Genomic DNA, 26721 nt, shown 5'->3' on the forward strand with positions numbered 1-26721 from the left:
GACATCATCGTGTTCTCCCGAGTGCTTAGCGCACGGTAGACCGTAAGCTCCTCAAGGAAAGGGACTGTCCCGTGGTAGACCGTAAGCTCCTTGAGAGCAGGTACCGTCTCGACTCACGGTATTTTACTCTCCCGCGGGTCTAGTCCGGTGCTCTGCACGGGTAAATGCTCAATAAATGCAGTGACCGGTGGATCGATCGATTGGAAACGATCGAGTGACTTTCCGTCAAGCCAGAATAAGAGACGCAGGAGTCACCCGGGGATTCGGACTCTCGGGGTCCGCTTCAACGTGAAGAAAAAGCAGCGCGGCCTCGGGCGGGACCCCGGGGCTGGAAGTCAGAGGACCCCGGGTTCTTATCCTAGCTCGGCCACTTCTCTGCTGCGTGTCCTTGGGCGAGACGCTTCACTTCTCCGGGCCTCACTTAACTCATCCGGAAACTGGGGAATGAGACCGTGGATCCCATGTGGGATAGGGACTGTGTCCAATCTGATTAGCTTGTATGATAATCGTGGTATCTGTTAAGCGCTTACTAGGTGCCAGGCACTGTACTAAGCGCTGGGGTGGGTACGGGCAAATCAGGTTGGACACAGTCCCTGTCCCGCATGGGACCACGGTTTAATCTCCATTTGACAGATGAGGTAATTGAAGCCCAGAGAAGTGAAGTGACCTGCCCAAGGCCACCCAGCAGCCGCGTCGCGGAGCGGAGATTAGAACCCGTGACTTTCTGACTCCCGGGCCCGGGCTCTATCCACCACGCCAGCGATTAGAACAGTGCCTGGCACATAGAAAGCACTTAAATACCAGAAAAAGAAAAAAAAGGAAGTAGGAAAGAGAGACTCAGGGATCCCATTGGTTGTTGGGTTTTTTTAATAGAGAAAATAGGAGCCATGAACCAAACTCGTACTTTATTGGAACGTACCCAGAAAGTGGGAGAAGGGTTTGGAGAAGGGGAGGTTTTGAGGTCACGGAAAGCTCTTCACGCCTCTTTCAGTCTAAACACCGGGAAGAGTTCAGAGCCCTTGCAGACTAGAGATCTCGGCAAAGTGTGCGCAAAACACTGCACCGAGCCCCTGGGAGAAGACGATACAACCCTAAAAAGACGTTTCCCGCCCACGACCTACAGTCTAGAGGCACCGCATGATCGATTTCCCGAGCGCAGTTGCCGCCGTTGGGTAGGGATTGCCTCTATCTCTTTCCGAACTGTACTTTCTAAGCGCTTAGTACAGTGTTCTGCGCACAGCGCTCACTGAATACGACTGAATGAATGAAAGAATATTTACTGAGTGCTTACTGTGTGAGTAACGGGGGTCCCCTGGAATGACGGATCTTGAGAAGCAGCGTGGCCTACGGAAAGAGCCCGGGCCTGGGAGTCAGAGGACCTGGGTTCTAATCCCCACTCCGCCGATTGCTTGCTGTGTGACCTCGGGCAAGTCACTCAACTCCTCTGGGCCGCAGCTTCCTTAACTGGGAAGTGGGGATTAAACCCCTCCACCCCCCATTTAGGCTGTGAGCCCCAGGTGGGACAGGGACTGTGTCCAACCTGATAAACTAGTATCTATTCCAGCTCTTAGAACGGTATTTGGTACAAATACTACAAAAACAGAGAAAACTAACTGGTCTCGTGCGAAGGTGGGTCTCCCAGCTCCCTCTCGCGAGTCGACTATCATCCGCGGACACGGGCCGCGGGGGCGAGACCGGTCTAAATCGGAAGCCGGGGTGTAGACCAGCCGCTCTAAGCTCTAGGGAGTACGTTCCGCCAACTCTGCTCCCTCAGATATCCGGGGATCGGCCGCGTTGGCCGGGATGGTTGGGACCCCGGCAGGCCCTACCCGGTGGTCTCCCGCGGGAGGGTCTCCTCCGAAGCCGCTTCTCCTGAGGTTCGGGGTGGGGTTTCTGGGAAGATCCGAGCGGCGAAACACTTGGGGAAGATTCCACAGGCGCCTCCGCAGTGACCGCTCAGCGTTCACTGGAAGGGCAGAAAGGAAAATAATAATAACGATGGTGTTTTTAGGCGCTTACTATGTGCCAGGCACTGTACTAAGCCCTGGGATAGGTACAAGCTAATCAGATTGGACACGGGCCACGTCCCACGTGGAGCTCACAGTCTTAACCCCCTTCCTACAGATGAGGGAGCCGAGGCCCAGAGAAGTGAAATGACTTGTGCGAGGTCACCCGGCAGACAAGTGGCAGAGCGGGGATTAGAACCCAGGTCCTCTGAATCCCAGGCCCGGGCTCTTCCCACGAGGCCAGGCTTTTCCCCCTCGAGATCTGGCTAATCCCAGAGGATTCAGGGGGAGACCACCCGCCGTTACCGGCCAGTGGTCTTGCCTAATTCCCTGCGCCGTGGGTTGAAGGAGATGATGTCCTCCCGGATTATTTTGTACCTATCACAGTGCTTGGCACGTATCAAGTACTTCTACAAAATACTGAGCTCCCCTACCTTCAGAGAGGACGTCTAGGGTGTCCCCCTTGCTGAACTCCAAATCCTCTGGGTTCGGGGCGCGAAAGCCGTGCCGAGCCGCCGTCCGACGGAGGGCGGAGCGGCTGCCGCCGTCTGGTGGATCCTAGAAGAGGAGGAGGAAGACTCCCCAGCGTCAGCTCAGGAGGTAGGTTTGCATTCATTCCATCGTATCTGCTGAGCGCTCACTGTGTGCGAAACACTGAGGGCTCGGGAGAGGACGATACGACAATAAACGGACACATTCCCTGCCCACGGCGAGCTCGTTCGTTCATTCATTCAGTCGTATTTATTGAGCGCTTAACTGCGCACTAAGCGCTTGGGAGAGTACACTAGAACAATAAAACAGAGAAGCAGCGTGGCTCAGGGGAAAGAGCACGGGCTTTGGAGTCCGAGGTCATGGGTTCGAATCCCCGCTCGGCCACTTGTCAGTCACTTCCCTTCTCCGGGCCTCAGTTACCTCATCTGTAAAATGGGGATGGAGACCGTGAGCCCCACGTGGGACAACCTACTTACCTCGTATCTCCCCCGGCGCTTAGAACGGTGCTCGGCACACAGTAAGCGCTTAGCAAATCCCAACACGATGAAACAGACCCAATCTGTCCCCACAGTGAGCTTATTTATTCATTCAGCCGTATTTACTGAGCACTTACTGTGTTCAGAGCACTGTACTAAGCGCTTGGGACGGTATCAACCCAAAGTTCTCCAACGACCACTCTCCAGAGTATCACGGCCTAGAGCAGCGTGGCCTAGCGGAAAGAGCCCGGGCCTGGGAGTCGGGGGGGGGGGGGGACCTGGGTTCTCATCCCCCTTGTCTGGGGACGTCGGGTAAGTCACTTCTCTGGGCCTTAGTTACCCCACCTGTAAAATGGGGATTAAATCGTACTCTTCCTTCTTAGACTGGGAGCCCCATGTGGGGCAGGGACCGTGTCCAACCTGAATACCTGGTACTCATCCCAGCGCTTAGAACGGTATTCGGCAGATAGTAAGCGCATAAAATAATAACAATAATGGTCTATTTTTAATGGGTAATGGTATAATGGTTAAGCGCTTACTGTGGGCTAAGTGTTAGGGTAGACACAAGCTAATCAGGTTGGACACGGTCCCTTTCCCAGGTAGAGGTCACAGTGTCAATCCCCACGTGACAGATGAGGTAACTGAGGCTCAGAAAAGTGAAGTGACTTGCCCAAGATCACACACGGGAAAGTGCGAGAGCGGGGATCAGAACCCAGGTCCTCTGACTCCCAGGCCCGGGCTCTTTCGCTAAGCAACGCCGCTTCCCTTGCCGCGTGATCTCGGGCAAGTCGCTTACCTCTCCGGGCTTCACTATCCTCATCTAACAGGCGAGGATTAAATTCCTGTTCTCCCTGCTACTTAGCCAGCCAGCCCCGTCCGAGACAGGGACTGTGTCCGCCAGGTTGATTTTGTACCTGTCACAGCGCTTGGCACATCGCAAGTACTTCTAAAAAAAATATTACCGTTCGTGAAGCAGCTTAGGGCAGGTGCAACCAGCTCTGCCAGGCCCCAGCTCGTTCCGAAGTCGCCGGAAACCCGGTCCACAAAGGATCCTCCGCTGATCTTTTTACCTGGCACCAGAGATTCAGCTTCCCGTCTGCAGCCCGCTGCCACATCTCCTCGAGCCCCTCTCCTTCCGACACCAAGACGGACTCTTGGCTACCCCGGTGACGGTAACTGAAATGAAAAGTAGCGGCAGAATCAAACGTCCCGTTTGCCGGGCCCTCCGCCGGCGTGCTCTGCGCTGGCTCGGCTGGGTGGCAAACCGCCGCCGCCGCCTCCCCTTCACATCGGCTGACCGCGGCTCCTCTTCCCCGCGTCCTCCGGCCTCCCCCCTCGCACCCTCCCGTGCTCAGATTGACGGCGTGGCCCGGCCCGCTGCGGGAAAGGGCCCGGCACCTAGCCCGGGAGGCCTTACGGAATCTCGGCCCCCGAAACCGTCGCCGTCTGGCGAGGAGCCCGAAATTCTGCTCCTCCAGTCACAGCTCTCTAACGATTTCTGGTTTTATTCTGTATATTGTGCATCTGCTCTTGTCTCCTGTGCTGTTCGAATGTTTCTGAGGCATCCTTCTCCGGTCCCTCTCCCTAACTCTCTCCCGCCTCGGCAGCACGGCTCAGTGGGGAGAGCTCGGGCCCGGGTTCTAATCCCGGCTCCTCGACGTGTCTGCTCCGTGACCTTAGGCAAGTCACTTAACTTCCCCGTGCCTCAGTTTATCTCATCTATAAAATGGGGATAAGGGCGTGAGCCCATGCGGGACAGGGACTGCGTCTGACCTAATTAACCGCGTCTACCCCAGCGTTCGGCACATAGTGAGCGCTTAACGATCGCCGTCAGGTATTTAGAGATCGGGAGCCCCTCGAGAAACAGGTCTAATTCCCACCTGTATACTCTTTCCCCGTGCTCTTCGCACGGTAAGCGCTGACTGCTATCAACTAGCTCTTCTGTACGCCCCCAAGCATTCATTCCAATAAATAAGCGCGCGATAAATACCGCCAACCGACCGATTTGGATCTTGTGCCCCATCTGGCTAGTACCGACATCAATCGATCGATCGATCGATAATATTTTTAAGCACTTGCGGGAGGGCAGTTGGACAGAGTTGGTAGATACATTCTCTGCCCGCGAGGAGCTTACAGTCTAGAGGAGGAGCTTACAGTCACCCTTCCCGAACTAACCCCAGTGCTTAGAACAGTGCTTGGCACCTAGTAAGTGCTTAACAAGTGCCCTTATCATTATTATTATGTGACAGCGCAATAGATCGTGGGCCAATAGAAGGCCAGGAGAGCGGAGGCAGCGTGGTCTCGTGGAAAGGTCCCCGACTTCAGTCTCCCGGGGTCCTAATCCCAGCTCTGCCGCTTGTCTGCCGCGGGTCCTTGGGCGAGTCACTTCGCTTCTCTGGCCCTCAGTTTCCTCATCTGTAAAATGGGCATTAAATCCCACTCTCTCCTACTTAGACTGCTGAGCCCTGTGTGGGACAGGGACCGGGTCCAGCCCGATTTATCTCTCGTTCAGTCGTACTTTTTGAGCGCCGGCTGTGTGCGGAGCACTGTACTAAGCGCTCGGAAAGCACAGTGGAGCAACAGAGAGAGACGATCCCCGCCCACAGCGGGCTCGCGGTCTTGTACATCCACCCCTTGATAAGTACCATATTATCATTATCGGCCGCAGTAAAGATAAGAGAAAGGGGGTTGCTGGGGAAAGAGGGTGACCGGGTGATCCGCCCGGAGGCAGGGGCCTGGAGCGGTTGTGCTTTCTGCCCAGGTATCGAAGTGGCACTGAGGCAGAGCGATCAAGGAACGAGGTCAAGGATCACAAGGAGTGGGAGAGACAAGTGTCGTACCAGGTGGGGCTTTATCGAGAAGCCATATATTTGTTTGGTGAGGAAATCTTCCGGGCACAGGAGGCTGTTTTCCTTTCTCTTTTATTTTTTTTTTTTGGTATTCGTTAAGCACTGTAAACTCCCCTGCGCCCGGCAGCAGTGACTCAGGTTTGCCACGCGGAAGGAGGCGATGGTAAGGATTTTGACCAAGGAAACCTCTGCGGATCCACTCCCGGGATGATTTCGGACGGAGGCGGGGCGGTGCGGGCAAGGTGCGTCCGTGGCGCCGCCGTGGGTCGGAGACGACTCGACGGCATGAGACGACATACGTCGGACGCTGTTGTACTGGGCTTTCCCGAGCGCTTAGTGCAGTGTCCTGCACTCAGTAAGCCCTCGGTGAATACGAGCGAGCGAAGGAATGAACGTTCCCAGCAATGGGGTGGGTTCTAGTGAACTAGGTTGGACCCAGTCCCCGTCCCCCCCCTCCCCCCCCAATAGGGCTCACACTCTTAACCCCCATTTTGCAGATGAGGGAACTGAGGCCCAGAGAAGGGAAGGTGACTTGCCCAAGATCACAAAGCAGACAAGGGGAAGAGCCGGGATCAGACGCCGGGCGCTTCTGACTCCCGGGCCCGGGCCCTTCCCGCTAAGCCACGCTGCTCCTCTATGTAAGAGGGAGCCGAAGTTGGAGGGAACGTGGATAGAGCTTCACTTCTCCGGGCCTCAGTTCTCTCATCCTTAAAATGGAGACGGAGACGTGGGACAGGGATTATCTTGTATCTACACCAGCGCTTAGGAGAGTGCCTGGCACATAGTAAAGCGCTTAACAAAAACCCTAAAAAAAGTCTCACACACACACAAATGAAAAACTAAAACTAAAAACTAAAACAGGAAATTAAAGTCTGAAGGGGTGGAAAACGGCGCTTACCTCAGTTGCATCTCTTCTGTCCGTTGGAGGAGTTTTTCTCTCAGCAGAGCGCGGAGGTTGGACACGGTTATGTCCCGACTGACATCCAGAGCCAGTGTGAAGGCACAGCGCACCTGAAGTTGGATGGGCCTCCCTGGGCCATGGGACATCTCTCCCGCGGCGAACGGGCCCTGCGTCAGACCAGGCCCAGGAGGCAACTCAGTGGATGAAGAGTGGGGCTCGGAAACGCTCAGCACAGTACACGCGACGTAGCGGATCGACTCGGTAGGTCGCGGGTTCTAATCCGGATCCGCCACCCGTCTGCTTGGCCGGGGCACTTCGCTTCTCTGGGGAAGCAGCGCGGCTCAGTGGAGAGAGCCCGGGCTTGGGGGGGGGGGGGGGGGGGTCGGAGGTCATGGGTTCGAATCCCCGCTCTGCCGCTTGGCAGCTGTGGGACTGTGGGCGAGTCACTTCACTTCTCTGTGCCTCAGTTCCCTCATCTGTCCAATGGGGATGAAGACTGTGAGCCTCACGTGGGACCACCTGATCACCCTGCGCTTAGAACAGTGCTCTTGCACCTAGTAAGCGCTTAACAAATACCAACATTACTATCATTATTCTCTGGGCCTCGGTTACCTCATCTGGAAAACGGGGAGAGAGACTGGGAGCCCCACGTCGGGCAGGGACGGGTCCAGCCTGATTTGTTTGCATCCCTCCCCCCCCCCCCCGGGGCTCAGCACAGTGCTTGGCACGTTGTAAGCGCTGAACAAATACCGCAATTATTATGATGGTTACAGTGTTCCGCACACAGTAAGCACTCCATAAATATGATCGACCGACAGAGTAAGCGCTCGATAAATACGACTGAGCGGTAGCCATCGAGACCTCTGCCCTCTATCCATCAATCCGTGGTATTTATTGACCACCCACTGTGTTCAGAGCACTGTCCTAAGCGCTTGGGGAGAGCACCCTGCCCGCAACGGGCTTATCATCTAGAGGAAGAGTCCAGAAGCAGTGGGGTCTGGTGGAAAGAGCCCAGGCCTTCGAGTTAAAAAAAGGCCCAGGATTTTAGCCCTCTAGACTGGAAGCTTTTCGGGAGCAGAGAACGCGTCCACCAGCTCTTCGGCACTGGACTCTTCCAAGTGCTCAGTACAGTGCTCTGCGCACAGTAAGCACTCAATCGATACCAGTGTTCTAACGGTATCTGTTAAGCGCTTACCACGCGCCAGGCGGCTGGGGTGGATAGAAGCTAATCAGGTCCCACACGGGGCTCCCAGTCTTACTCCCCATTTCACGGATGAGGTAAACGTCGAGTGATCCCCCGTTGGGCACGTCACTTCACTTCCCTAGGCCTCAGTTCCCCCATCCGTCAAATGGGGGTAAGCCCCGGGAGACACGTGTGGAAGTTCCACGGAGCCGAATAAGAAAACGAGGGCTTCTCGAGGAGATATTCTTATCCTCTATTACGTCCCCGATCTGTACCCTCCATCCTTCAATCAACTGTATTTATTGAGCGATGACTCCGTCCAGAGCACTGTACTAAGCCCTCGGGGGAGTATAACATAACAGAGTTGCCAGACAAACGCCCGCAACTGTAAAGTCTCGAGGGAGAGAGAGGCGGGACGAGACGGACGTTAATGTAAATAAACCGCGGGCGTGTATGCCCGTAGGCGTCGCGGGGCCGAGGGAGGGGCGAATGAAGGGAGCAGATCGAAGCGTACGGGCGATGCAGGAGGGAGTGGGAGAAGAGGAATATAAGGCTCGGTCGGGGAAGGCCTCTAGGAGGTGATGTGCTTTTAATAAGTAAGGCTTTGAGGTTGGGCGGGGGGATGGTCTGTTGGATATGGAAGAGGGAGGAGGTGCCAGGCCGGAGGCAGGACGTGGGCGAGGGACGGGTGGCGAGACAGACGAGAACGGGATACAGTGAGTCGGTTGGCATTAAGAGAGCCAAGCGTGCGGGCCGCTTCGTAAGGAGAAATCGCGGAGGTAAGGAAGGAGGGGGCGAGCCCGTCGAGTCCCTTAAAGCCCATTGGAAGGAGTTCTCGTCTGATGCAGAGGTGGCGGGGAAACCCCCGGGGGGTTCTGGAGGAGCGGAGAAACACGGGCCGAACGGTTCTGCGGAGAAAGGATCCAGGCGGCAGAGGGAAGTATGGAATGAAGTGGGGAGAGATGCTCATCGCCCTCACTCTGCCGTAAGCTCCTCGGGGGCAGAGATGGCGTAACAACTCTATCGTACCCTCCTGAGCGCTCAGTAAAGGGATTTGCCTGCAGCAGATCGTAAAGCCCCTTGAGGGATCGGGTCTACCAACCCCACTACACGCGCCCAAATGCTTAGCCCAGCGCTCTGCACCTAGACAGCGTCCAGTAAGTAGCGGCGACGGAACGAATTAGCGGCAAAGGCCTTCCCGGACTAAGCCCCGCTTTTCCTCACCTCCCCCTCCCTTCTGCGGCGCCCTGACTCGCTCCCGTCGCTTTTCCCTCCTCTCCCCGCCCCACGGCACTTATGTATGGCGTATGTCATTTTATTTATTTATATTGACGCCCGTTCGTCTGTATCCATGTCTGCCTCCCCCTCTCCAGACTCTGCGCTTATTGTGGGCAGGGAGTGTCACTCTCTGCTGTTGCGGTACTTTCCCAAGAGCAGTGCTCTGCACACGGTAAGCGCTCAATAAATACAATTGAGTGAATTTACTGAGTAGAGCGGCCAGAGCCTCTTAATCCCAGTCCCCGGGCTCGGTCCGCTAGGCCGCACCGGAGAAATGGGAAGATCGTGGGGGCGACAGGTGGGGAGACGGGTTCAGGACGATGTGCCAGAAGAAACGATACCGATTCTATCGCGCCGGAAGATAAATCCCTCCTTTCCTCTTCTCCCGCTCCCTTCTGCCTCGCCGAGACCCGCTCCCTTTATTCGTCCTCTGGCTCAGTGGAAAGAGCACGGGCTCGGGAGCCGGGGGCCGTGGGTTCGAATCCCCGCTCGGCCACTTGGCAGCTGTGTCGCTTAATAATAATAATAATAATAATGTCGGTATCTGTTAAGCGCTTACTATGTGCCGAGCACCGTTCTAAGCGCCGGGGGAGACACGGGGGAATCGGGTCGTCCCACGTGGGGCTCACAGTCTGCATCCCCATTTTACACATGAGGCAAGTGGGGCACCGAGAAGTGAAGCGACTCGCCCAAAGTCACACGGCTGACAGGCGGCCGAGCCGGGATTCGAACCCATGACCCCGGACTCCAAAGCCCGTGCTCTTTCCACTGAGCCACGCTGCTCCACTTAACTTCTCTGTGCCTCAGTGACCTCATCTGTAAAATGGGGATGAAGACTGTGAGCCTCGCGTGGGACCGCCCGATGACCCTGTATCCACCCCAGCGCTTAGAACGGTGCTCGGCACACGGTAAGCGCTTAACGAATACCAACGTTATTATCCTCCCTCCCAGCCCCACGACGCTACACCCGTAGCTATAATTTATTGATGTCAACGTCTGCCTCCCCCTCTAGGCTGTAAGCTCATCCCGGACAGGGAATGAGTCTATTTACTGTTGCACTGTACTCTCCCAAGCGCTTAGTACAGTGCTCTGCACCCGGTAAGCGCTCACTAAATAGGCGTGGGTGACTGAATCGGAACGTTCCCCTCATCCTCCCATTCTCCTCGCGGGAGACCAAACCACTTGCTCATCCCAGTGTGGCTTCTTCTCCCCGGGACTGTGGACCTGGGGGCAGGGGATGGGTCTACCAACTCCGTTATATCGTATCCTGTCAGGCGCACGGTTACCGTGCTTCGCACGGCGTGAGCGCTCATCACAGAGAAGCAGCGCGGCTCAGTGGACAGAGCCCGGGCTCGGGAGTCAGAGGTCATGGGTTCGAATCCCGGCCCTGCCCGCCGGGTGACTGTGGGCAAGTCACTTCACGGGGCCTCGGTTGCCTTATCTGTAAAATGGAGATTAACTGGGAGCCTCCCGTGGGACCACCCGATGACCCTGGATCTCCCCCAGCGCTTAGCACAGTGCTCTGCACATAGGGAGCGCTTAACAAATACCACCATTATTATTAAATACCACTGACTGATGATCTCACGGCGCCCCCAAGTGGTCAGGCCTGCGTACTGAGGGAGGCCTCTGCAGGGAAAGAATACCAATCATAATAATGAGAATAATGAGAATATTTGTTCAGCGCTCGCTATGTGCCAGGCACTGTACTAAGAGCTGGGGTGGACACAGTCCCTGTCTGTACTCGGCCGCTCAACTGTATATATCTACTGGAAAGGGCCCGGGCTTTGGAGTCAGAGGTCATGGGTTCGAACCCTGGCTCGGCCACTCGTCAGCCGTGTGACTTTGGGCAAGTCACTTCGCTTCTCGGTGCCTCGGTTCCATTGTTTTTACCAGATGTTCTTCCCCTTGACGCTGTTCGGTGCCATCGTTCTCGTCTGTCCGTCTCCCCCGATTAGACCGTAAGCCCGTCAAAGGGCAGGGACCGTCTCTATCTGTTGCCGACTTGTTCATCCCAAGCGCTTAGTACAGTGCTCTGCACATAGTAAGCGCTCAATAAATACTATTGAATGAATGAATAAAATGGAGATTAAGACCGTGAGCCCCACGTGGGACAGCCTGATTCCCCCGTGTCTACCCCGGCGCTTAGGACAGTGCTCGGCGCATGGTAAGCGCTTAACAAATACCAACATTATTATTATTATTATTCATTACCCTATTTATTTTGTTAATGAGATGTTCATCACCTTGATTCTATTTATTTGCTAGTTTTAATGAGCTGTTCTTCCCCTCGAGTCTATTTATCGCCAGCGCTCTCGTCCGGCCGTCTCCCCCGATTAGACCGTGCGCCCGTCAGAGGGCAGGGACCGTCTCTATCTGTTGCCGATCTGTACATCCCAAGCGCTCGGTACAGTGCTCCGCACACAGTAAGCGCTCAATAAATACTAGCGAATGAATGAATGCATAAATGTGGGACAGTCTCAATCCCCATTCTCCAGATGAGGCCACTGAGGCCCAGAGAAGTGAAGCGACTTGCCCAAGGTCACGCAGCGGACAAGCGGCGGAGCCGGGATTAGAACCCATGACCTCATGGCTTCCGGGCCCGGGCTCTATCCGCTACGCACTCCAATGCCCACTTGCCAGCCAGGCAAAAAGCACTTCTTTTTTTTTTTTTTGGTATTTGCTAAGCGCTCACTATGTGCCAGGCACTGAAACTAATCCCCGGGGAAGCTACAATACTGACGGTATTTGTTAAGCGATGAGTAGGCGCCAGAAACTGTACTGAGTGCTGGGATAGATACGATACTGATGGTATTTAAGTGCTCACTACGCGCTGGCACCGTATTAATAATCATCATCATCGTCACGGCATTTTTAAGCGCTTACTGTATGCCAGGCAGCGTTCTAAGCTCTGGAAGAGATACGATACCGACGGAAAACGTGGAGTTGCTAAAAGCCGGTCCTTACCCGGGGCCGGAGGGGCTCGAATCCGGTGTATCCGTCATTGGGGACGATGGAAGAAATGACCTGAGGGGAGGGAAAGGGGGTGAATCAGGCAGCCGGTCGTATTTATTGAGCGCTTACCGCGTGCAGAGCGCTGTACTAAGCGGACGCGTTCCCTGCCCGCAACGAGCTTACGCTCTACGGGGGGGGAGACAGATAAAAATAGAAAGAGAGAAACGACGGCAATAAGTGGTGTGGGGTGGGGGAGCGGGGATGAATAAAGGGAGCGAGTCAGGGAAAAATTCCTGGCTGGAAGGAGTTCGAGAGGAATGTCCCAAATCTGAGTTTCCACCTCTGGCTGTTACGACCCTGGCCCAAGCTTCCCGCCGTCTGGATTCCCCGCCTCCCTCCACCCACCTTTCCCTGGCTGGCTCCTCTTCGTGTCAATCATATTTATTGAGCGGTTCCTGTGTGCAGAGCACTGTACTAAACGCTTGGGAGAGCCCAATGTGACAAGAAACAGACACGTTTCCTGCCCACAGCGAGCTGAGGGGAAGACAGACATTCGTAGACATGCATAAATTACAGATATGTAACGGGCATCATTAATCCTCTGACTGTAAGCCCCTCGTGGGCAGGGAATGTGTCTACCCGCTAGATTGTATCGTACTCTCCCAAGCGCTCAGCACAGTGCTCCGCACACGGTGAGTTCTTAATAAATTAAGAAGCGGCGTGATCTAGTGGAAATGATAATCACGGTATCTGCTAAGCGCTTACTTTGTGGGTTGAATACAAGCAGATGGGGTTGGACACAGTCCCTGTCCCACGTGGGGCTCACGGTCTCAATCCCCATTTCACAGAAGAGGGAACTGAGGCCCTGAAGGGACTCGCCCAAGGTCACACGGCACACGAGCGGCTCCCGGGCCCCGGCTTTATCCGCTACGCCGCCATGCTTCTCACAGAGTATGGACCCGAGAGTCAGATGGTCGTGGGTTCGGACCCCGGCTCCACCCCCTGCCTGCCGTGTGACCTCGGGCAAGTCGTTTCACTTTTCTGTCCCTCAGTTCCCTCATCTGTTAAAAAAAAAACAAAAAAAAAAAAAAGGATCAAACCCTTCTCCCTTCTACTCAGATGGTGAGACCCATGTGGGTGAAAAAGCACGATAATAACAACACCTGGGCTCTTTCACCTAGGTCAAGCTGCTTCTCACGCGTGGTTGTCCCAGAGTTACTTTATGATCTGACCGGAACCCCGTAGCTTGGAACAAATCAATCAGTTCATGATATTTACTGAGCGTTTCCTGCGCGCAGAGCACTGGACTAGGCCTTCTGCGGCTTCACGTTTCTGGTAAAAACTGTGGCGGGCAATTTTGAAGAGGGGAAAAAGGGAAGCTCCGAGGAAACCCATCCAAGTTGACCGTCTGTGAAATCGTTCCCGGGCCCCTGGGGGCTTTCCGGATGGCTTCCCCGACTAAGCCCCTCCTTTCCTCTTTTTCCGCTCCCTTCTGCGTCGCCCTGACTCCCTTCATCCCTCTATCCATCTCCCCCCTCCCAGCCCCACACCACTTATATCCCTCTCCGTCGTTTATTTATTCCTATTCATGTCCGTCTCCCCGCCGGACTGTCAGCTCACCGTGTTTCTCTACTGCTACACCCGCTCGGTACAGCGTTCCGCACACAGTAAGCGCCCAATAAATACGACCGAATGAATGGATTCGGCACAGGCCAAACTCACCTTGGGTTTCCCCAGGAAATCCATCGACCGGAGTTGCTCTACGTATCTCTTCCGGGGCCTGAAGACTTCGCCGGGGGGGATTTGCAAGGGGTCGAGGAAGAGTCGTTTCTGGGAGGGGAGAAGACCCGAACGGGGCGTCGGCCGGGGCTCGCCGCGGGCAGGGGATGTGCCCGTGATGGTTGTACCGTCCTCTCTGGAGTGGTCGGTACAGTGCTCCGCACGCTCCACGTTTCACAGCGAAGGAAACGGGAGACGGGATGGTTCACGGCAGGCAGGAGGCGGGACGTCCCTTCTTTTCCCAATCCAGACTGGGATTGGAGCGATCCCAGACTATGGACCCGGGATGCCCGCCGCCGCTCGTCTGGAGAGCTGAGCTGCCGGACCCGGGTCACCTCTTGATCAATCCCTCCATGGGTCGTGTTTATAAACGATAACGGCGATAATTGGGTCTGTCTTAAGCACTTACTACGTACCAGGCGCTGTTCTAAGCGCTGGGGTAGGTAGAAGATAAGGGGTAGGTAGAAGATAAGGTATAAGCACGCCTCAGTGGAAAGAGCCCGGGCTTGGGAGTCCGAGGTCATGGGTTCGAATCCCGGCTCTGCCACCCGTCAGCTGTGGGACCGTGGGCGAGTCACCTCAGCTCTCGGGGCCTCAGTGACCTCATCTGGAAAACGGGGATTAACCGGGAGCCTCACGTGGGACGACCCGATTGCCCCGTATCCCCCCCCCCCGGCGCTTAGAACGGTGCTCGGCCCGTAGCGGGCGCTTGACAGACACCAATATTATTATCATCATCACTATTATTATAAGAGAATGGGGTGGGACACAGCCCCCGTCCCTCGAGGGGCTCACGGTCTTAATCCCCGTTTCACAGAGGCTGGGGCCCGGAGGAGGGAAGCGACCGGCCGAAGGTCGCGCCGCAGGCCGGTGGCAGGGGTGGGATTAGAACCCATGACCTCCGGACTCCCAGGCCCCGGGCTCCGTCCGCCGCGCCGTGCCGCTGCTCGATCAACACGATCGACTGATTCGCGGCGGGCAGATCTGCCAGGGCGCCCTCACCCGCACCCGCTCCACGGCGACATCGAGGGCCGGGGGTCTCCCTTCCGGCCTCCGGCCCCCGGCTCCTTCCAAACTCCTCCGGGCTTCGGGCCACAGCCCCAGCCGGGCCTGAGCAGCCGCGGTATTGTAGACCACCTGAAAACGGCAGCAGGGAAGAGAAAGGAGGGAGCTTCAGATCCCGGAATCACGACGGACCTCAAATCGTACTGACGACGGTATCTGCCGGGCGCTTACGGCGCGCCAAGCGCGCTTAGAACGGTGCTCGGCACGGAGTAGGCGCCTAACAGATACCCACATTCTCCTTCTCTGGGCCTCAGTGACCTCCTCCGTAAAATGGGGATGAAGACCGTGAGCCCCACGGGGGGGGGACAACGTGATCGCCGTGTATCTACCCCGGCGCTGAGAACTTACCCCGTGACAATTACCCTCATTACCGTTCTAAGTGCCGGGGTAACAACGAGCGCTGGGTAGAACCCGGGTCTGGGAGTCGGAAGGTCGTGGGTTCTAATCCCGGCTCCGCCACCCTACTGCTGGGTGACCTTGGGCGAGTCGCTTCACCTCTCGGCGCCTCAGTTACCTCACCTGCAAAATGGGGATCGAGACTGGGAGCCCCACGTGGGACGGGGGTTGCGTCTATCCCTGTTTGCTTGAACTCACCCCAGTGCTCATAGTAGGCGTTGAACACACGCCATGATTCTTTTTATTATTATTCCACTGCCTGTTACATGGTGAGCACTTGAACACCGGACCCGCCGTTGTCCTCGTCTGCCCGTCTCCCCCGATTAGCCCGTGCGCCCGTCAAAGGGCGGGGACCGTCTCTCCCTGTTGCCGATTCGGCCATCCCAAGCGCTTAGTACGGTGCGCATAGTAAGCGCTCAATAAATACTATGGAATGAGCGACCGAACAGGACAGCGCTCTGCACATAGTAAGCGCTTAACAAACGCCAACATCATTATTACAATACGGCCCTAGCGGGAGACGATCGATCCCCGCCCACAACGGGCTTACGCTGTCCTTTCCCAAGCGTTTGGTCCGGCGCCCCGCGCCCGGTAAGCGCCCAGGAAATGCGACGGATTGATTCATTATCCACTGGCTTCTCCCGTCCGCTCCCAAGCGCTCAGTCCAGTGCTCTGCACGCGGAGCCCCTGGCCATTCTTCTCGTCTGCCCGTCTCCCCCGATTAGACCGGGCGCCCGTCCGGGGGCGGGGACCGTCTCTCTCTTGTTGCCGATTCGGACATCCCGAGCGCTTAGTCCAGTGCTCCGCACCTAGTAGGCGCTCAGTAAAGACTACTGAATGAATGAACGACGATGATTATTACCAACTCTGTTATATCGGCCTCTCCCAAGCGCTCAGCCTAGGAGTTACCCGTGATCACAGAGCGGATAAGAGGCCGAGCCGGGGTTAGAACCCAGGTCCTCTGACTCCCGGAATCCGGCCCGGGAGCCGGAAGACGGGGGTTCTAATCCCGGTTCGGCCCTCTTGTCTGCCGTGCGACCCTGGGCAGGTCACTTCGCCTCTCCGTGCCTCGGTTCCCTCACCTGTAAAACGGGGATAAGGACCGGCAGACAGGAAGCCCTCAGCGGACATCGTCGTCGTCGTGATTACCGTCGCTCCGTACGGCGGGGGTCGCTGCCGGACTCTCGGCTCGGACCCGTGAGCGGCGGCGGGCCCCGGCCCGGTTTCCCGCCGGGGCCGCGTACGTATCCGTGTGCGGACTCACCTCCCAGGCGTACAGCGTGTACCTCAGGCCCAGTTGATTATAATCAATGAAACGGTTGTCTCTCAGCTGCTCCAAGGCCATCCGGCAGTCAGACAGGGCTTCCGCAAATCTACCGTCCGGGAGAATAACAATCAGCAATTAAAATGACAGCGACAGTAATAAGGTATTTATTAGGCGCTTACTGGGCGCCCGAGCACTGTTCTGAGCGCCGGGGTAGGTCGGAGGCAATTGGTCTGGACGCAGTCCCGTCGCGGGCTCACGGTTTTTAAGCCCGAAAGGGTCAAGCGGGAGAGAGAACCGTTTGCCGAATCCCCATTTTAACAGGTCAGAAAACCGAGACCCAGAAGCGGGGGAAAGAAACCCGGCCGCATTTCAGCGTTCACTATGTGCCAGGCACTGTTACTGAACGTGACTCGCCCGAGGTCATTCATCCATTCCACCGCATTTACCGAGGACTTACCGTGGGCGGAGCACCGTGGAAAGAGCCCGGGCTTCGGAGTCCGAGGTCACGGGTTCGACTCCCGGCTCTGCCGCTCGTCAGCCGGGCGACCGGGGGCGAGTCACTTCGCTTCTCTGGGCCTCCGGTGACCCCGTCTGGAAAACGGGGATTAACTGGGAGCCTCGCGTGGGACGGCCCGATGACCCCGTACCTCCCCGGGCGCTGAGAACGGGCGCTCCGCACATAGTAAGCGCTTAACAAACGCGAATATTTCATTACCTCGATAGACACGTTCCCCGCCCACGGCGAGCTTACGGTTTGAGGGGGCGACGGATGTTGAAAGAAAGAAATAAATGACCGGCGTGGACATGAGTGCTGCGGGGCTGGGAGAGGGATGAGTAAAGGGTATCTGTGGAGCGCTTACTATGCGCAGAGCGCCGTCCTAAGCGCTGGGGTGGAGGCCGCATAATCGGGCTGGACACAGTCCCCGGCTCACGGGGGCTCGCGGTCTTGCTTCCCGAGGACGCGGCGCGGCCCAGTGGACGGACAGGCGGCCGTGGCTCGGGGGAAAGAGCCCGGGCTTCGGAGTCAGAGGTCAGGGGTTCGAATCCCGGCTCGGCCACCTGTCAGCTGTGTGGACTCTTGGGCCGAGTCGCTTCACTTCTTGGTGCCTCGGTTCCCTCGTCCGCAAAAGGGGGATGCAGACTGCGAGCCCCACGTGGGACAACCCGATGGCCCCGTGTCTACCCCGGCGCTTAGAACGGTGCTCGGCACATAGTGAGCGCTTAACAGCCGCCAACGTTATTATTACTGTTAGAGCCGGGGCCTGGGAGGCAGAAAGACCTGGGTTCTCACCCCAGCTCCGCAGCTGGTCCGCTGCGTGACCTCGGGCCAGTCACTTCACCGACCAATCTCCCTCTCCAGCTCGGTATGGACAGGGAACGTGTCTATCAGATATTATATTCTCCCTAGCCCTGATACCTCGCTCTAAGCACGGCGGCAAGAGGAGGGGCTGGGATCAGAACCCGGGTCTCCCGACTTCCGCTAAGCGCTTGGGGAGAACGCAGTGCAACAAGAAACCGACGAAGCAGGTGGCTCAGTGGCAAGAGCCCCGGCTTGGGAGTCCGAGGTCATGGGTTCGAATCCCTTGGGGCGAGTCACTTCTCTGGGCCTCGGTGACCTCATCTGGAAAACGGGGGTTGGTTCACTGCGAGCCTCACGTGGGACCACCCGATGACCCGGTACCTCCCCAGCGCTTAGAACGGTGCTCGGCACATAGTGAGCGCTTAACCAACACCCACGTTGTTATCTTCCCTGCCCACCGCGCGGCTTACAGTCTAGAGGGAGGAAACGGTCTTCCAACAGCCGAGTGGAGGATGGAAAAAAAAATCCCCCGGTACCTGGTCTCCGGTCTCCCGGGGGGGGGAGAGGAGGGAGGGAATGCCGGGATGGATGAGCTGAACGCCAGAATGACAGGCTGGAATTCAAGGAACAAAGACGCATTGTACTTACTTCTCCATCTGGAGATGAACCACTCCCTCTCTGGAAAAAACCAACCGCCAGGCACGAATCCTTAGCCACCGCCCTGTCGAAAGCCTGGAGGTAAAGCACGGTCGCTCGATCGGTGCCATTTTATAATAATAATGATAACGTCGGTCTCCGTTAGGCGCTTACCGTGTGCGGAGCACCGTTCCAAGCGCCGGGCTGGACGCGGGGGAATCACGTTGTCCCGCGTGGGGCTCACGGTCTTAATCCCCATTTTACTCATTCATTCATTCACCAGCGTCTACTGAGCGCTTACTACGTCCAGAGCACTGTACCGAGCGCTCGGACCGTCCAAACGGGCAACGGATAGAGACGGTCCCGGCCCTTCGCCGGGCGCCCGGTCTAATCGGGGGAGACAGATGAGGTAACTGAGGCCCAGAGAAGCGAAGCGGCTCGCCCACAGTCCCACAGCTGACAAGTGGCAGAGCCGGGGGTCGAACCCACGACCCCCGACTCCAAAGGCCGGGCCCGCTCCACCGAGCCGCTCCTCTATTTATCGAGCGCTTGTCGGGTGCCGAGCACTGCACGCTTGGGAGAGGACACTCCGACCGAGCAGGGGGAAGCAGGGCGGCCCAGAGGAAAGATCACGGGCCTCGGAGGGCCCGGGTTCTAATCCCGGCTCGGCCCACCGCTTGCTGGGTGAGTCACTTCCCTGGGACTCAGTTTCCTCAACTGCAAAAACGGGGATCACCTTCCTGGCTCAGTGGAAAGAGCCCGGGCTTGGGAGTCCGAGGTGACGGGTTCGAATCCCGGCTCCGCCCCCCCCCCCCGTCAGCCGCGTGACCGTGGGCGACTCACTTCGCTTCTCTGGGCCTCGGTTCCCTCATCCGTAAAACGGGGGCGAAGACTGGGAGCCTCGCCGCGGGGCAACCCGATTACTCGGTATCTACCCGGCGCTTAGAACGGTGCTCTGCCCCTAGTAAGCGCTTAACAGATACCAACATTAGTTAGAGGGCGAGGAGGGGACGAGGCGATCGGGTGCTTTAGAGCCAGAGCTGAGGAGTTGCGGAGAAACGGAGCCACTTGCCCGGGGTCACCCAGTCAGCAACCGGCAGAGGCGGAATTAGCACGCGAGCCCTCCGGCTCCCGGGCCCGCGCTCTCACTAGCCGCCGACCGATCGGCACGGTTAATCCTCACTGATGGCGTCGCGGATCCGGGGCGCCCTCCGCCCCTTCCCGCCCCCCTCTTTTCCGCGGCCCGTTCTCCATCAGCTCACCTTCAAGGCGCCCTCGGGGTTTCCGCTCGAGAGACGGAGGCAGCCGACGTTGAAATCGATCTTGGAAGGGGGCTCTGCGACGGCGGAGAAGATCTTCAGGGCGGACTCCCAGTTCTTCTCGTCCACCGCCTCCACCGCTTCATGCCAGCTCTTCAGGAGGTCTCTGGAGACCATCATTCGTTCCTTCGAAAGCATGTCTTGAGCGCTTCCTAGGTGCAGAGCACTGGCCTAAGCGCTTGGAATGGACAGATCGGCAACAGACAGAGACGGTCCCTGCCCTCCGACGGGCGCACGGTCCAATCGGGGGGGGGGGGGGGACGACGGACAGGCACCCGACGAGCGTTCGGTACGCGTCGAGCGCCGAGGGGGACGCAGCGCCTGTCCCGCTCACGCTCCCGTTTCTCCAGGTGGAACCACTCGAGGGTCGGTCCGGGGCCGACCGGCGAGGCCCGACTCTTCTTAGGGGCAAGTCAGCCTCGGATCGACCTCCGAGGAGGCCGCGGGGAATCAAACCCGGCCCGTTCGGGAAGTTCGACCCGCTCGGCCCAGGGAGGGCGGAAGCCGGGAGGCCGGAGAGATCCTCTTCCGTCGCTCGGTGGCGAAGCCCGTTCGGCGACCCCGCCGCCGAGAGGCTGGAAGGTCCGGGTGTCTCTGGGAATCCCGAGAATGCGGGGCGGATCTACTGATCCGCGCCGAAAACCGGCCTCACGGGCAGACGGGCGCGGTCGCTCGTTTCGTCCGGTGATGCCGGTCAAGCGTGGGGCACTGGATTTCGGGGAAGCGGAACGGCCGAGTGGTCAGAACACGGGCCCGAGAATCAGAGGTGCGAGCTCGTCGCGCGCAGGGACCGACTCTCTTTAGCGCCGTACTACGGTGCGCCCGGAGAGCACGAATGAAAGGTCGTGGGTTCCGATCTCAGCTCCGCCGCCGGTCTGCCGTGTGGCCTTGAGCGCGGCCCTTCGCTTCTCCGTGCCTCGGTGACTGCGTCCGTAGAAGGGGGGTGAGTGATAACGATGACGCCGGTATCTGTTAAGCGCTTACTACGTGCGGAGCACCGTTCTAAGCGCCGGGGGAGATCCAGGGTCATCAGGTGGTCCCACGGGAGGCTCGCGGTCTTCATCCCCATTTTCCGGCTGAGGCCACTGAGGCCCAGAGAAGCGACTTGCCCCAAGTCACACGGCTGACGGGTGGCAGAGTGAGGATCCGAACCCATGGCCTCCGACTCCCAAGCCCGGGCTCTTGCCCCTGAGCCACGCTGCTTCTAGATCCAGGGTCATCAGGTGGTCCCACGGGAGGCTCGCGGTCTCCATCCCCATTTTCCAGAGGAGGTCACTGAGGCCCAGAGAAGTGAAGTGACTTGCCCAAGTCACACGGCTGACAGGTGGCAGAGTGAGGATCCGAACCCATGACCTCCGACTCTCAAGGCCGGCCTCTTGCCCCTGAGCCACGCTGCTTCCCGGTATAGTAAGCGCTTAAAAAAGGAAGGAAGGAAGGAAGGAAGGAAGGAAGGAAGGAAGGAAGGAAGGAAGGAAGGAAGGAAGGAAGGAAGGAAGGAAGGAAGGAAGGAAGGGAGGAAGGGAGGGAGGGAGGGAGGGAGGGAGGGAGGGAGGGAGGGAGGGAGGGAGGAAAGGAGGGAGGGAGGGAGGAAGGAGGGAGGGAGGGAGGGAGGAAAGGAGGGAGGGAGGGAGGGAGGAAAGGAGGGAGGGAGGGAGGGAGGAAAGGAGGGAGGAGGAGGGAAAGGAGGGAGGGAGGGAGGAAAGGAGGGAGGGAGGGAGGAGGAAAGGGAGGGAGGGAGGAGGGAGGGAAGGAGGGAGGGAGGGAGGAAGGGAAGGAAAGGAAGGAAGGAAGGAAGGAGGGAGAGGAAGGAGAGAAGGAAGGAGGGAAGGAGGGAAGGAAGGAGGGAGGGAGGAAGGAGGGAAGGAAGGAAGGAAGGAGGGAGGGAAGGAGGGAAGGAAAGAGGGAAGGAGGGAAGGGAAGGAAAGCAGCGTGGCTCAGTGGTAAGAGCCCGGGCTTGGGAGTCAGAGGTCATGGGTTCCAATCCCGCCTCCGCCCCTTGTCAGCTGTGGGACTGTGGGCCAGTCACTTCTCTGCGCCTCAGTCCCCTCATCTGTCAAATGGGGATGAGACGGGAGCCTCAGGCGGGACAACCTCATTCCCCCGGATCTTCCCCCCCCCCCCCCCCCCAGCGCTTAGAACAGCGCTCTGCGCGTAGTAAGCGCTTACCGGATAGGGGCAGGATTACGCCGAACGCTCCGCCCCGAGTCAGCGCTCAGGGACGACCCGAATGAATGAATGAATGAATGAATGAATGAATGAATGACCGGCTGGCCGTCTCCACAGCGCCCCCTGGCGTCCCTTGCGCGCGGGCGGCGGTGTCGCCTCCAAAGGGGTCCGGCCGGCGCGCGCCGCCCCCGCCGCCGGCGCGCGGGGTTCCGGGGCGGCCGGGCGGGGCCCGGAAGGGAAGGGGACGAGCGGCGCACCGCCGGGGGCCGCCAACGGCTGCCAGGTGAGTGGGCGGCGGCCGCCATGGCGGGAGGGCCCGGCCCCGCGTCCCCGACCGCCCCGACGCCCTCCCCGCCTCCTCCCCGGACCCCCCCCCCCCGACCCCCGCCAGCGCGGACCCCGACACGCCCCCGACCCCGTCGGGCTGCCGTGTGGACGGCGCCGGCGGCCGGGCCGGCCGCACAGGCGAGGACCGGGCTTCGGGCCTGCCCCCTCCCTCTCCTGATAACCATCGCGTCGTGCGCCTCCCCCGATCATCGTGACCTTGGTGCCGTCTGTTGAGCGCCTCCTGTTAGAATAATAATAACGAGGAGGCTATCGGTTGAGCGCCTCCTTATTAGAACAGTAACGGAGATGGCATCTGTGGAGCGCCTCCCGTAATAATGATGACGAGGATGCCGTCTGTGGAGCGCTTCCCATCGTAATAATAACGAGGATGGCGTCTGTTGAGCGCCTCCTGTAATAATAATAATAATGAGGATGGCGTCTGTTGAGCGCCTCTTGTAATAATAACGAGGATGGCATCTGTGGAGCGCCTCCTGTAATGACGAGGATGGCATCTGTTGAGCGCCTCCTGTAATAGTGACGACGAGGATGGCATCTGTTGAGCGCCTCCTGTAATAATAACGACGGGGATGGCATCTGTTGAGCGCCTCCTGTAATAATAATAATAATGAGGATGGCGTCTGTTGAGCGCCTCCTGTAATAATAACGAGGATGGCATCTGTTGAGCGCCTCCTGTAATAATAACGACGGGGATGGCATCTGTTGAGCGCCTCCTGTAATAATAATAATAATGAGGATGGCGTCTGTTGAGTGCCTCTTGTAATAATAACGAGGATGGCATCTGTTGAGCGCCTCCTGTAATAACGACGAGGATGGCATCTGTTGAGCGCCTCCTGTAATAATAACGACGAGGATGGCATCTGTTGAGCGCCTCCTGTAATAATAATAATAATGAGGATGGCATCTGTTGAGCGCCTCTTGTAATAATAATGAGGATGGCATCTGTTGAGCGCCTCCTGTAATGACGAGGATGGCATCTGTTGAGCGCCTCCTGTAATAGTGACGACGAGGATGGCATCTGTTGAGCGCCTCCTGTAATAATAATAATAATGAGGATGGCATCTGTTGAGCGCCTCTTGTAATAATAATGAGGATGGCATCTGTTGAGCGCCTCCTGTTATAATAATAGCGATGGTGGCATCTGTTGAGCTATTCGTGTTCTGCTCCCCCCTTTAATAATAATAGTGATGGCATCTGTTGAGTGCTTCCTGTAATAATAGTAACGGTAATGGCATTTGTTGGGCACTTCCTATTATAATAATAACGATGATGGCATCTGTTGAGCACCTCCTGTTGTGATAATAGCGGTGATGGCGTCTGTTGAGCTCTTCGTGTTCTGCTCCCCCCTTTAATAATAACGATGATGGCGTCTGTTGGGCGCTTCCTATTCCGATGATAACGAAGATGGCATCTGTTGAGCGCCTCCTGTAATAATAATAACGATGATGGCATTCGTTGAGCGCCTCCTGTAATAATAGCGATGATGGCATCTGTTGAGCGCTTCGTGTTCTGCTCCCCCCTTTAACAGTAATGATGGCATCCGTTGAGCGCCTCCTGTGATAATGATAACGATGAGGGCATTTGTTGAGCGCTTCCCAGGAGAATAATAATGATGCTGACATTTGTTGAGCGCCTCCTGTGATAATAACGATGATGGCGTCCGTTGAGCGCCTCCTGTAATAATAACAACGACGCTGGCGTCCGTTGAGCGCTTCGTGTTCTGCTTCCCCCTTTAATAATAATAACGATGGCATTTGCTGAGGGCCTCCTGCAGTAATAATAAGGATGATGGCGTTTGTTGAGCACCTCCCGTAATGATGATAACGATGATGACATTTGTTGAGCGCCTCCTGTAATAATAATAGCGATGATGGCATTTGTTGAGCGCTTCATGGTCTGCTCCTCCCTTTAATAATGATGATGGCATTCGTGGAGCATTTCCTGGTATAATAATAATGATGGCATTTGTTGAGTGCTTCCTGAAATAATAACGATGATGGCATTTGTTGAGCGCCTCCTGTGATGATAATAACGATGATGGCATTTGTTGAGGGCTTCCTATAATAATAACGATGATGGCATTTGTTGAGCGCTTCCTATAGTCATAATAACGATGGTGGCATTTGTTGAGCGCTCCCTTTAATAATAGTAACGATGATGGAATTCGTTAAGCGCTTACTATGTGCCAAGCGCTGTTCTAAGCGCTGGGGGGATCCAAGGTCATCAGGTTGGCCCCCGTGGGGCTCACGGTCTTCCGCCCCATCTTCCAGATGAGGGAACCGAGGCCCAGAGAAGTGAGGTGACCGGCCCGGAGTCACCCAGCCGACAAGTGGCAGAGCCGGGATTCGAACCCACCGCCTCCGACTCCCCAGCCCGGGCTCTTTCCACCGAGCCTCGCTTAGACAGCCGTCCACCTGAACAGAATCGTAGATTCATTCAGTCGTATCGACTGAGCGCTCCCTGTGCGCGGAGCCCCGGGCCCAGCGCTCGGAGCGGACAGTTCGGCCGCGGATGGAGACCGTCCCTGCCCAGTTATAGATATCCGCACTTCGTCGATAAAATAGAGTAGTAAATAATAGGGACAAATATACCTAAGTGAGGCGGGGAGGGAGAGGGAGGGTTCAATCTGGGAAGGCCTCCAGGAGGAGGTGAGCTCTCGGTAGGGCCTTGAAGGGGGGAAGAGAGTCAGTCCGGGGGAGGTGAGGAGGGAGGGCGTTCCGGGACAGCGGGAGGACGGGGGCCGACGGCGGGACGGGCGAGGACGAGGCCCGGCGAGGAGGTGAGCGGCGGCAGAGGGTCGGGATGGAGGAGGAGAGGAGGGAGGTGGACGGCTTCGAAGCCAAGAGGGAGGGATCTTTGTTTCCTGCCGAGGCCGACGGGCCAACCGCCGCGGGTTTTTGAGGAGGGGCGTGACGGGCACCTGGCGGTCCCCGGGGCCGCCCACGTTCGGCCGTTCCGTCGCCTTTATTGAGCACTCACGGGGTGCGAAGGACCGGACTGAGCGCTGTCCGCGCCCTTGGCCGAGCCCCTTCGCCGGGCCTCGGTTACCTCGTGCGCTTTCCGCGACCTCGGCCAAGCCGCCTCACTTCTCTGGGCCTCAGTTACCTCGTCTGGAAAACGGGGCCGAAGACCGGGAGCGAGGGACAGTCTGATTGACTTGTATCCGCCCCAGCGGTTAGAACAGTGCTCGGCACGTAGTAAGCGCTTTATTATAACGGACGTTCATTCGTTCGATTCAGTGGTGTTTATTGAGCGCTTACTCCGTGCAGAGCACTGTGCTAAGCGCTTGGAATGGACGAACCGGCAACGGAGAGAGGCCAGACACACGTTCCTCGCTCACGGGCCTGGGCGCATCTCTTCCAAGAGGCCTGTCGTTCATTCGGTTGGATAGCAATAAACGCGACTGAAGGAATGAAAGAGAACCGATTACCTTCCCTGGACCTCAGTTACCTCACCTGTAAATTGGGGATTAAGACTCTGAGCCGCACGTGGGACAACCCGCATCCCAGCGCTCGGCACGTAGTAAGCGCTTAAGCGCCTTGATTATAATTACTAACCCCAGTCCCGTGGACCCGTCTCCGCCGCTGCTTTTGCCTTCCCTTTTCACTCGAGGGCAATCTTTCTCCCCCTTACGGCGCAAACTGGGGAAGTTGAGGTAACGATAATAATGATGATGTTCGTTAAGCGCTCACTAGGTGCAGAGCACCGTGCTAGGGGTGCAGCAGTTTCTGTGGGGCTCGGAGAGGTGCAGAGGAGGAGTCCCGCGTTAACAGACGGTTAAACCCGTCAGCTGGGTTTCTCCCCTTGTGGAATCTCGGTAGAGAAGGAAACGCCGAGGTCATAAGTGAATATTCCCTTTCCCGAAATGCGCACCCACCGATGTTGACATTGCCATTTCGTTCATTCATTCAGGTGCATTTACTGAGCGCTTACTGAGTGCGCTCGAGTGCCCTGTGCCGGACGCTTGGAAAGTACGATCCGGTTTCCCTCGGAATGAGTTCTGGATGCCCGGAAATGACCCGAGGCCGGTTGACTTTGCCAGACAGCTTGGCGAAACGTTTTTAATTGCGCTCCGCGGTTGCGCGTCACTCTGCGGTCAACCGATAAATGCCGTATTCTCTCCCGGTGCCTCGGAATGGAGTTTGCAGATCTCCTTTAGTTGTGTTTATGCGAGGAGGGCTCTCTCATTCTTTTGGGTAAATAACATTGGCTATAACCTCCTGCGAACCATCCAACCCTTCGGCAAACGAAGGAACACTTAGATGAGGAATTTGGGGGGGGGGGGGGGGCGCAGAGGCTTATTTGAAG

At 57.3% G+C, this 26721-nt stretch overlaps 2 protein-coding genes across 3 annotated transcripts in view; one reads left to right on the top strand and one right to left on the bottom strand.

Annotated features, from left to right (window-relative positions):
• Positions 1-890: 890 nt before the first annotated feature.
• On the bottom strand, positions 891-22123 carry NOXA1 (NADPH oxidase activator 1). The gene is given in 13 exon segments (XM_039910680.1): positions 891-1966; positions 2441-2564; positions 4045-4150; positions 6722-6999; positions 8658-8782; positions 12143-12212; positions 13863-13970; positions 14922-15090; positions 16625-16746; positions 16748-16753; positions 18596-18679; positions 19846-20054; positions 22069-22123. Coding segments are annotated over 12 exon segments (1593 nt in total). The 5' UTR covers positions 20020-20054; positions 22069-22123; the 3' UTR covers positions 891-1739.
• The window catches only part of EXD3 (exonuclease 3'-5' domain containing 3), a 241239-nt gene continuing 233139 nt past the window's right edge, over positions 18622-26721 (top strand). The window contains exon 1 of one of the 2 annotated variants that reach the window (XM_029054293.2): positions 18622-18685. The gene's annotated coding sequence lies outside the window, so the exon portion shown is untranslated. Of the gene's footprint in view, positions 18686-22304; positions 22352-26721 lie in introns of those variants that run through there. The other variant, XM_029054292.2, reaches the window with a different exon arrangement.

This window comes from Ornithorhynchus anatinus, chromosome X4 (assembly GCF_004115215.2).
Source record: "Ornithorhynchus anatinus isolate Pmale09 chromosome X4, mOrnAna1.pri.v4, whole genome shotgun sequence".
In the NCBI taxonomy this organism is placed as follows: domain Eukaryota; kingdom Metazoa; phylum Chordata; class Mammalia; order Monotremata; family Ornithorhynchidae; genus Ornithorhynchus; species Ornithorhynchus anatinus.